The sequence below is a fragment of the Saimiri boliviensis genome, chromosome 16, assembly GCF_048565385.1.
Source record: "Saimiri boliviensis isolate mSaiBol1 chromosome 16, mSaiBol1.pri, whole genome shotgun sequence".
Classification (NCBI taxonomy): domain Eukaryota; kingdom Metazoa; phylum Chordata; class Mammalia; order Primates; family Cebidae; genus Saimiri; species Saimiri boliviensis.
In genome coordinates, this window is record NC_133464.1 from 69576625 (window position 1) to 69588211 (window position 11587).

General features: G+C 39.8%; 1 protein-coding gene across 1 annotated transcript in view; it reads left to right on the forward strand.

Moving 5' to 3' along the window:
• Nucleotides 1-10013, forward strand: part of LOC141581653 (uncharacterized) — a 527576-nt gene extending 517563 nt beyond the window's left edge. The window contains exon 7 of the mRNA XM_074387810.1: nt 4869-10013. Coding sequence (XP_074243911.1) covers nt 4869-4914 — 46 coding nt within the window. The 3' untranslated portion in view covers nt 4915-10013. The remainder of the gene's footprint in view (nt 1-4868) is intronic.
• Nucleotides 10014-11587: the final 1574 nt, after the last annotated feature.

Sequence of the window (11587 nt, forward strand, 5' to 3'; positions counted from 1 at the left end):
CTAAATTTGAGTAATGAGAGGAAATTTTTTTTTTTTTTTTTTTTTTTCTATTTTGAAGATGGAGTTTTGCTCTTGTTGCCCAGGCTGGAGCACAATGGCATGATCTTGGCTCACCACAACCTCTGTGGGAGGACAACTTTTAAAGGAAAACATAAAAATCACAAAACTTTAAAATATATCTGCAGACCCAGTTTGAGAAAAACTGAAATACAGTGCTTACTAGAGGGAGAAAATTAAAACCAGGATTTTTTTCTTCTCTGTGTTTTGCTAATGTTGCCACGTGCTTGGAGTTCAGGATAACAGAGGGTACGTCTCCACTGAACATATGTACTTTGAAGGCTTCACTACTGCCTTATTTTCACTTCCTCTGTTCTTGAGTAGTTTCCACGTCTTCTAGTCCTTTTGTGGGCTCATTGCTAATCTGAATTTGTTCAATGTCCCTTAAAAATTGTAAGTATAAACAAGAATAGGACATGCTGGAACAATGAGCCTCAGGCATTATTGTGTTTTTAATATTTTAGTTGTGGTAGTTGGGGATTTTTAATATACAGCCAAAAGGAAAAGAAAGAGAAAAACAGACAAAAAAGGGAAAACAGGAGGAACAGCAGCACTGGGAGGTAGAGGGGGAGGAAAATGAAAGGAATGAAGAAAATTAAAGAGAGAAATGATGCCAGTAAAGAAGAGAGGAGAAAGGCACAAGGAAAAGAAAAGAGGAGCAGAGAAAAAGAAGGAAAAAATTTAATGTATTTAGTGATTTTTCGGAGGCTGTATTTTTATCTAGAAAAGAAAGGGAAAAAAATTCTACTGTTTTTTTGTAAACTTGAAAGTGAATAAAATCTGTAAGTATTTGTATATATCTTGAAAATCTGTTTTTAAAATCTACCCACTCATATGTTTTTAGTACTTGGACTCTTATTCCTAGAAGAATGTGGTCATCAAATGAAATCAAAATGTATTACATTCTTTCTTACCTTAGATAAGTGTGCATCTATTTATAGCTATTTCCTTAATTCCTGAAGGATTAAGAAATTAGCCTAAATTCATGACTGCTACGAATACAAAGCTGATACAGTAGATGTTTCAGAGTTCCTCACTTGTACAAGTGTTTATGTATCTATGCTTATGTAAAATTTGTAAAACTGAGCAGTTTTCTTAAAAATATATATTTTCTTTAAAAGGGACCCTCAAATTTGTATAAACTCCAGGCTGCAGAAAACTTGGAGCTCTGTTCTGAGGAGACTGTCAAATCTGCATTTGAATCTTTAAGAAAGGAAATTGTGCAAAACGATTTTGAAGTTCTTCATATGACGTCCTGCCTGAATAAAAGGAGTAATTTAGAAAGTTAGATGAATGCCTGGGTGTGGTGGCTCACGCTCGAAATCCCAGCACTTTGGGAGGCTAAGGCAGGAAGACCATCTGAGCCCCAAAGTTTGAGATGAGCCTGGGCAACATAGTGAAACCCCATCTCTACAATAAACAACAACAAAAATCAACCGAGAGTGCTGGCACTCTGAGTCCTAGCCACTCAGGAGGCTGAGATGAGAGGACCCCTTGAGCCCAGGAATTCAAGGCTGTTGTGAGCTATAATCACACCACTGCACTCCAGCCTAGGTGAAGAGTGAGACCCGGTCTCTTTAAAAAAATTTTTGTTGAATTCTCAAGGATTTTTCTAGCCCTTTGATACTAGGACTATTTTGTTAAGTTCCGACAATCAAAAATCCATTTGCTATGAAGCACTTATTTAAAATACAGATTTATGATACTTGACTCTCAGACTTTATCTCACACATTTTAAACATAATAGGCAGATAGCTATGGATAGATAGATAGACATAGATACAGGTCTTTAAGACAGTCTCAAATGTCTTGTTCTTTTCTACAATAAATTGTGCCATGTTTCAGTCTTTAACACTGCACTATGTAACCCCAGACAATGAACATCTCTAATCCATAAGGCTGTAACAGGTGCATTACGTAAATGATAACATTATACCGGGACTATTCTAATCCCAGATACCTATGCACAGTGAGTGAGTTATGGTGAATTATGTTGAAGGTTGAATACTTTCATTTACTTGAATGGTGGAAATGGTTTTATAAGCAAGTGAACTTAATGTACTCACAATGATCCTCAAGCAATACTCTCCCTGGTTAGACCTTAGGTTTAGAATAATTTGCATAACTGTGATTGGTATTGTTTTCAAGATGAGGAAAATAAAGCATAAGGAGGTTAAGTTCCATACCTGGGAGGCCAGGAAATGGCATGAATACTACTATTTGTCTTTCTGATCCTGGGGCAGACATCAGTAATTAATCATCGGATTCTTTGACATACGATGTAAACCTAGTTAGTGGCCGGGTGCAGTGGCTCACGCCTATAATCCCAGCACCTTGGGAGGCCCAGAGGGCAGATCACTTGGGAGTTTGAGACCAGCCTGGCCAACGTGGTAAAACCCTGTCTCTACTAAAAATACAAAAACTAGCTGGATGTGGTGGTGGATACCTGTAATCTCAGCTACTCAGGAGGCTGAGGCAGGAGAATCGCTTGAACCCAGGAGGTACAGGGCGCAGTGAATCGAGATTGCACCACTGCACTCCAGCCTTGGTAACAGAGGGAGACTCCATCTCAAAAAAAAATTAAAAAATAAAAAGTTAATTTAATTTGATTTAATTTACATTTAAGTTTAAAAATAAATAAACAAACCTAGTTAGTACACCAGCTCTAGACCAAGAACACGTAATGGTCAGGAGATAACAAGGAGGCCAGATTACCACCCCATCACCATTTGCACCCAGCCAGATCTATCACTGCTTCTATTTTGACACTGTTTTCCACATGACTTCATTCGCGTAAATGCTGTTCTTCAGGAAAAATAAGCCATTTATCCAGTCGATGACTAAAGCCACTCTCCTTTCCTAGCGACACTTTGCGGTTGATGATGACTGAGAATCCTGTCTTCATACTTGGTTCTCCCCATGACCTCACATGGTTGATGCAAACATCTCTGCTTGCTCTCTCGGGGCCTGATGCTCCAGGCAGGCTCTTGCTTTCTCTGGCTAGCCCTACTGCCTAAAGCCATCTGTCTAAACATGGAATCCCTCAGCCCACATTCCCTCATTGCTCATGTTCTGCCCCTCTCATCTGTCTGCGGCTTTGGGCTTGGCAAACACCAGGGAAACTCCTCGTGGCTTTACCTGTATTCTGAATAGCATTTAACCACAGAAAAGTAGGCGTTTCATAAAAAACAGTGTTTTAGTCTTCTGTGGGGAGGCTTTGCTTTCATCATCTGGTCTCAGAGCAACAGGAAAGACACAGGAAGAAATAGCTTATTTTGAAGGGGAGTACTAATGAAATAATAGCGATGGATGTGTAAGTTTGTCTTTTAGCTTAAAAAATGCTATGGAAAGCCCTTGGTATTGCAACATGGTGGATGGAGAGTGGCGATTTATCTTTCTCCAGCATCCTTGGAGGTTTCTACAGCACAGAGCCGAGGGTTCACCAACAGTGGGCTAGCTGGGGACAATTTCTGGAATGCTGTGAGCTTTTCTTTACACTCGTCAAAAATAATTTTGAGAAACACATTTTCCCCCATTTTAGTGGATTTCGACTTAACATATAGAACACCGGTTTCTAAGTAACTGAATTGGCTAATTAACCAACTCAAAAGTAGGCACTGAATGGAAAGCCATTGCCATTTCATTCCGTTCCACCTGCCCATATGCTAACACCATATAAGCACTGGAAAGTGTTAGGAATTTTGGTGAGGAATGCTGGTTGGGGGAAAAGAAGGCAAACTCCTTTAAAGCAAAACCTTGATGACCCCTTCTTCTCCCTCTATTCATCGGTTTATTCATTCAACACACATTTATTGCACTCCTTACTTAGGGCAGATAGAGACTTAAGCATTGATTACTAAAAGATAAATAACTCTAAAAATTAGGTGTAAACATTCTCATTTCCAGAGCACCTAACATATAGCATGTAAGTTCACATTCATTCCATATTCAATCCTGTGATGTAGGGAGGTATTATTAATCTATCTTTTTTTCCTAAGCAAGTGATAAAATGTAGATTTGGAGAGGTGATGTAGCTTAACTTCAATCTCAGAACTAAACTGTGGCCTAGACTGGATTTAAACCTAACCCTGACATTCCACTATATTGCCCCCAACCCTCACAATTAAGTGAAAGAAACTTATAAGAATGCACTTCCCAGACCAAAGTCCTGGCGTGTTTCCTCACTGTTTTCTTCTTATAGTTTCAGGTCTTAGATTTAAGTCTTTAATCCATTTTGAGTTGACTTTTGAGTATGGTGAGAGAGATAGTTTCATTCTTCTGCTTATGGAGATCCAGTTTTTCCAGCACCATTTATTGAAGACTATCTTTTCACCATTGTATGTTCTTGGCAACTTTGTCGAAGATGAGTTGGTTGTAAATATCTGTTTTCATATCTGAGTTCTCTGTTCTGTTCCATTGGTCTGATTCCTGTTTTTAGGCCAGTACCATGATGTTTAGGTTACTATGGCTTTGAAATGAATTTCGAACTTTGGCTATTTAAGCAAATAAATTCCATATACATTTTTGGATATTTTTTTATTTCTGTGAAGAGTATCATTGGTATTTTGATAAGGATTGCGTTGAATCTGTAAATTGCTTTGGATAGTATTGTCTTTACAATATTCATTTTTCTAGACCGTGGGCATGGACTTTCTTTCCACTTACTGTGTTCTCTTCAATATCCTTCTCAGAAGGATTGTTTTATAGTTCTTCTGTCTAGATCTTTCACTTCTTTGATTAGATTGATTCCTAGGCATTTTATATTTTTGTAGCTATAATAAATGAAACTGGTTTCTTGATTTCTTTTTCAGATTGTTTGCTGTTGGTATAAGTTCCAGGCAACCAAAGCAAAAATAGACATTAAGATTACATGAAGACAAAAGAATTCTGCACAACAAAGGAAACAACAAAGTGAAGAGACAACCTACAGAATGGGAGAAAATATTTACAAACCATCCATTTAACAAGGGATTAATAACAAGAATATATAAGGAGCTCAAACAACTCAAAAGCAAAAAAAATCAAATAATCTGATTTAAAAATGGACAAAAGATTTGAACAGACATTTCTCAAAAGAATACATACAAATGGACAACAGGTGTATGAAAAAAATGCTCAACATTACTAATCATCAGAGAAATGCAAACCAAAACCACTATGAGATATCATCTCACCTTATTAAAATGGCTTATATCAAAAGGACAGGCAGTAACAGACGCTGACAAGGATACAGAGAAAGAGAACCCTCATGCACTATTGATGGGAACCACTATGGAGAACAGTCTGGAGGTTCCTCAGAAAACTGAACATAGACCTACTATATGATCCAGCATATATCCAAAAGAAAGGAAATCAATATATCAAACAGGTATCTATACTCTCATGTTTATTACAGCACTATTCACAAATAGCCAAGATATGGAATCAACCTAAATGCCCATCAACAGAATAATGGATTAAAAATTGGGGTACGTATATACGATGGAGTATAATTTGGCCATAAAAATGAATGAAATCCTGTTATTTGCAGCAACAGGGATGAAACTGGAGGCCATTATGTTAAGTGAAATAAACCAGGCACAAAAAGACAAATATCACACGTTCTCCCTCATATGTGAGAGCTACAAAAAAATGAAGGTAGAGAGGAGAATGGTGGCTACCAGAGGCCAGGAAGGGAGGGCAGAGGGGAGAAGGAAAGCGGGGGAAAAAGAATATAAATATGTTTATTGCTGTTGAACTGTACAGTTAAAAATGGTAAAGAGTAAATTTTATGTATATTTTACCCCACTAAAATCTTGATTTTAGAAAATGCATTTCCCTTCAAAGGGCTTAGTGGTCTTGTGCAGATGTGTCCATGATGTTTTAGGAGCAGGTGGTGGAGAGCAACATTCTTTTCAGGGATTTCCAACCCTCACTGTTACGAAGACTAACATGTGGGAGACCCCAACATGGGAAGAGGGAGCGCAAGCATTACTTTGATTCATTTTAAACTTTTAATCCATTTAACAAATATATTTTTGGGGGGGGTAAATGCATGTGTGGCATAGTTCACAAGTCCTTACATATATAAAATATCTTTTGTTGCTAATACAAGTTAACTGAAACATCTGATTTAGGGAAGAAAAGAAGCAAATTAATAAAATTGCTATAGCGAACACTGCAGATTCTCTTTTGTTATCGAATATGAAACCACGATTTAGGAGGCTACAGATTATTCTGGACAAAAATGTTCCCTAAAAAACGTATAGATGGGCCCGGCACAGTGGCTCACGTCAGTAATTCCAGCACTTTGGGAGGCCGAGGTGGGCGGATCACAAGGGCAAAAGTTTGAATCCCGTCTTTACTAAAAACACAAAAAATTAGCCAAGTGTGGTGGCACACATCTGCAGTCCCAGCTACTCGGGAGGCTGAGGCAGAAGAATTGCTTGAACCTGGAAGGTGGAGGTTGCAGTGAGCCAAGACCAGGTCACTCTACACTCCAGCCTGGGCAACAGAGTGAACTCTGTCTCAAAAAAAAAAAAAAAAAAAAAAGCATAGATGTTGCTTCATAATCTATTCCTGACCTGTAGGGAAGGTATGCATGTAGCTAAAAGTCTTTGCTATGTGGCACATATCATAAATAACTAATATAACTTGCCCTTGTGATGTTATCAAAATTACAGTTCAAAAAAACAACTGGGAGTAATCTAGACAGATGAAACCCAATATTAGCTAAAGAGAAAACATCACATTGGCTTAACTTCCACCTCCACATTAAATACTCTAATATCATGGAATAGCTTCTTTAGGCTATTAAAAATAAGCATTGTTTTCTTATTTTGTAAAGGCACACAATTTCCAAAGCAGTCATACCTGCCCAGGCTATAAGTTTTCAGTCTTGCCCAACTTCTGACCAAATATCACCTTAATTCTATGACTTCTGCGAGAAACATGAAAAGAACGTCAATTTGGGACCCTCACCTGGGCAGGGGAGTAACAGTTCCTCAACCAGAAGCCCCGTCTGAGTCGCCATCACACTCTCACTTTATGCAGAGTCCCTGGGGGAGGGCAAACATATTTCGTTTTGAAACTTAAACTATATAGGTGATCAACATTTCATTAAGTTTTTCAGGACAAACATAATTTTTGAAAGCCTTTAAATTGAATACAAGACTGAATTATAGTGATACATTTTCTTGGTAGTGTTGACTTCAAAAAAATTGCATCAACACAGTAAGGAAAGGAACTGCACAGATAAATTGGTTAAAAAAATAATTTTACCACTGGGTGCGGTAGCTCACGCCTGTAATCCCAGCATTTTGGGAGGCCGAGGTGGGCGGATCACCTGAGGTCAGGAGTTCGAGATCAGCCTGACCAACATGAAGAAACCCCATCTCTACTAAAAATACAAAATTAGCCGGACATGGTGGAGCATGCCTGTAATCCCAGCTACTGGAAAGGCTGAGGCAGGAGAATCACTTAAATCCAGGAGGCAGAGGTTGCCATGAGCCGGGATCGCACCATTGCACTCCAGCCTGGCCAACAAGAGCAAAACTCTGTCTCAAAAAAATTTTTTTTTTACTATTATAATTGAGTGTTATTTTTATAAAACTCCTGATTCAGAAGGGTCTTCTTGAACGCGTTGTTTTCTGTCCAAAATAGGAAGGGAAACAGCCAGTGTGCATGTCACTAGAAACAAGGTCGGACCTCTGCGTAGGCTGAGCACAGTACTGAATAAAGTAATGTGTTTCTGGGCAAAGGGGAGCATGATTAACCTGTATCGTTGAAAAACAAAAGCACCTAGATCCAAAATGTTATTTCTCCAGGCTGTCATCACTAGGCAAAACGATTCCTTGTTTACTCCCCATTCCACATTGTCAATGGATGCCTTTTGTCTGACAACATTTCCTTTCACTTTTGTATTTGAAAAATGAAGGCGTGTATGCCTGTCCTGTGGGCAATCTGAGCAAGGGCAGCACAGTGCAGTCTTGGTGAGGTTAAGCATTTGCCACTGCTGGACGAGAGGCAGAGCCGACATTATGTCCCAAATGTGTGACTGACTCAAACAGCCACGCCACAGCTAATTGGGTTCACAAAATGTTGTAGTCCGTTGATTCAGCTGCAGTGGTTTAGACACGGTCTTTCCTCACAGCAGGGGCCAGGCTGGAGCGCTTTCTAAATGGCTGAAATGACCAGCAGCAAAGCCTATCATTCAGATCGCTCCTTCGGGACAGACACAACCTGTGAGCACAGGCTGAAATTATGGGCTGAACTGATGCAGTGTTTCTTTTTTTCCAAAGTGGAAAAACTGAACAAGCCATGTTTGCTGTTTTGCTATTTTAGGTAGCAGAATGTTTAACTGCTAAGTTAATTTCACAACTTTTTGGATAATTGTATAATGGAAGCATTTACATAAAGACTGTCTTTTTCTTAATAAAAGATTTTTCCCTCTGAATATTGACAACTAATCACTGGGGCTTTCTTACATCTGTCTGGCTAAATGTTTGCTCTCATCCCCATCACCATATTAGATGTGGTTCTTCTGAACCTTTCTGCTCAAATATCTCCAGAGCCAGGACTCCATCTCTGAGGTACCTAACTCAGAACACTCTCTGGCTCCAGTGTCTAACTCAGAACACTCTCTAGCTGAGCCATTTACAAGTTTACCTATCATCGTTGGGCTCTCAGACCTCCATTATTGGTTCAGGAATACCTGAGTGTACAGTCTGACCTGAGATCTTCAGCTAAGTAATCTAAACCACAGATTTTTGGATAACAAGCTGCACTCTGCTTCCTCCTTTAGCAACATCCCGATCCCTTATTGCTCCTCAATATCCAATAAGCAAGCTCAGATTCTTTCGTTTCTCTCACTGCCTGTACAAACCATCCTAACTGAAAACATTTGATCTGCTCAGGGTCCCCCTGCCAATTTGGCCATTCACGCTAGACACCCAGCCCCAGCTTAGCCTCAGCATTTCCCACCAATGCAAATCTGTCATTTACTCTCACGTCTATAACCATGAGTGAGGGTCATGCCTGACATGTGCCTTGAACCTTTGGAAATGCACCCAACATTGATATTAGCCTAGACTATGAGCACGTAACTCGTCGGAAATAGAATATTTGATGCAATTAAAATCATAAAGAGGAATCCTAATTGGTGCTTTCTTTGTGCCATTATGATCTAACTATCACAGAAAGAAACCATTGTTTTCAAAAAGCTATGTGTGCTGTTTCCTAGAATGGCAAATTGTATACTTTTAGTGTTTGTTGATATATTCCAGCATCTTTAATTTTAAAAATGGCAGAAGATATGTCACAGGATGGTACGTGAGTTACTGCCAAACAAGTGTTATATGGAATGCACTGCTAAGTCTTCAAAGAAAACAGAAAAGAACAGACGTATTTTGATCACTTATTGGGTGCCTTGCACGAGGCATTTTGTAAGAGGTAAGTAGAGGCTTCAATTGGTTGGGAAAGCTTCATCCCCGGCTTTCAAGACTGAAACCTGGGGATGATCTAACCTCGGCCCCTCCCTGGCCCTCACCATTTATGTCCAATACAGCATCATCACTTCTTTTGATTTTCCCTGCCACCATTCTCATCCGTCAATTCCCTCTGGACTACTTCCACGGCCCCTTGGTGGTGTCTACACTTCAATTCTGGTCCTCCTCCCGTATGCACTCACCACATGCAGCCACACCAAGCTTTAAAAGCGTGCATCAAATCACGTGACCTGCTGTCCCTTCTGCCAGGTGCCTGTGCCAACTCTCACTTGCAGAGAACACCTGACTTCTTATTTTTCAGGACGTAGCTTAAATGTCACCCTCTCTAAGTACGTTCTCCATGTTATTCTCTCGTTGCCTGTTCTTCCCTACTTATGTGTTTGCTCCCAGCTTATTGTCTGCTTCCCTCAATAGAAAGGAAAGTTCCACAAGGCAGAGAGTGTTGCTTACTCACCCATGGGCATTCCTAAACCTAGCACATCAATTGCTAAATGTTAGGTACTCAATAAGCATTTGTTGGATGAATGAGGAAGAACAACTTGACTCTGGTGTTAATACTGGAAGAAGCTGGCATTCAGAGGCTAAAGCATGGTAATTCACATTGCTACATGGGCAAAGGTAAAGATGAAATAATGTAAGAGAAAGAGGGAAGTGGGAAAGAGCTGGGTGTATGAGGGTGTTGGGAGCAGATGAGTCTGGGTGAACATACAGAAATGTGGGCAAAGAGCAGTGTGAGGTGGTCTGGGAAAAGTGGGCCTGGTTTGATGGGACCTCATGTCACTCAGGTGCCCACCCTCCCATCTGATACTGCGTGTCTTACACAGCTGATATCAACTTAGACCTCTGCATGCAAACTAGAATGAAAAGTCCCAGAGAAAATGCCATAATCAGTTTTCAAAAGCATGGGTCCCCAGGTACACAATATTACACCTTTTGAGACATTTTGCCACCATAGGAATATATTCTATACATTCAAAGAAGAGTGTTCTTTATATCCCTCTTAGGGCTGTTCTATATCAAATAAGGCATTTACAAAGAAAAGCAGAAACACTGGGAAAGCGCTTCAGAACGTAAGTGTGCCTATGATCAGGAAATAACACAAAAAGAGTCATTCCTGGCAATGGTGGTGATACATAACCCAGCCATTTACTAGAAGTATGACATTGGAGATGAGAACTAGCTAAGGACTTGAGGTGTCACTGAGAAGCCATTTAATTCCCTACCATCATTACTGACATGGAATTAAAACACCAGAGCAACAGAATACCCAGTTTATTAAAATTTTCCATAATAAATTATAGTGTTTATAGTAAATCTGATCTTTGTCACAGGGTCTCCAGTATTTCAACATTAATCCCGTAGTAAAAAGGCCAGGTGGATGGGGCATGATCCTTGCATTGACTAGTGTTTCAGGTCACAGCCAAGTTTCTACTGATTTGATTAAACCTTATCTTATACCCAAAGGACATGGTGCAGATGTTGGTCAGGAAAGTGACACTGGGATGTTGGTATTGGGTCGAGCTTCTTATGCCACAGGAAAGCTCTTGACCTAGGAAAAGATAAGGTAACAATAAACTGGGAAGGAGCAATCTTGGCCTCTATTCCTTTGATGTGAAAGGGCAGGCATGGGAGAATAATACTGGCTTCGTTCCTAAAATGTTTCGTAAGCTCCTGAAAAGAATGGTATTAGAATTTTAAGTACAGTATTGTATGAATTGCTCACCTGCAGGAAACTGTAGGCATATCCAGCAATATCTAAATTCTTTACCTTTTTCAGCTAGCTGATTAATGGTTCACCATTCCGCTCTAGTATGTCCTAACATGGGTGTGCCAAGGTGCTGTGTACAATAAGGTTTACGCCCCCAAGATCTGGAGGTCAGAGAGTTATGTAAAAGAGACACTAAAAAGCTGCCATCCATTAAGGATTGGACTTCAGAGTTTGAGAAGCTGAGTGCTTGTAGTCTTTTAGGGCCACAGTAGTGATTTGGTTTAAATGAGGTTGTGAAGGGAAGGGCTTGGAATAGCACAAGGGCAGAGAATGAGGT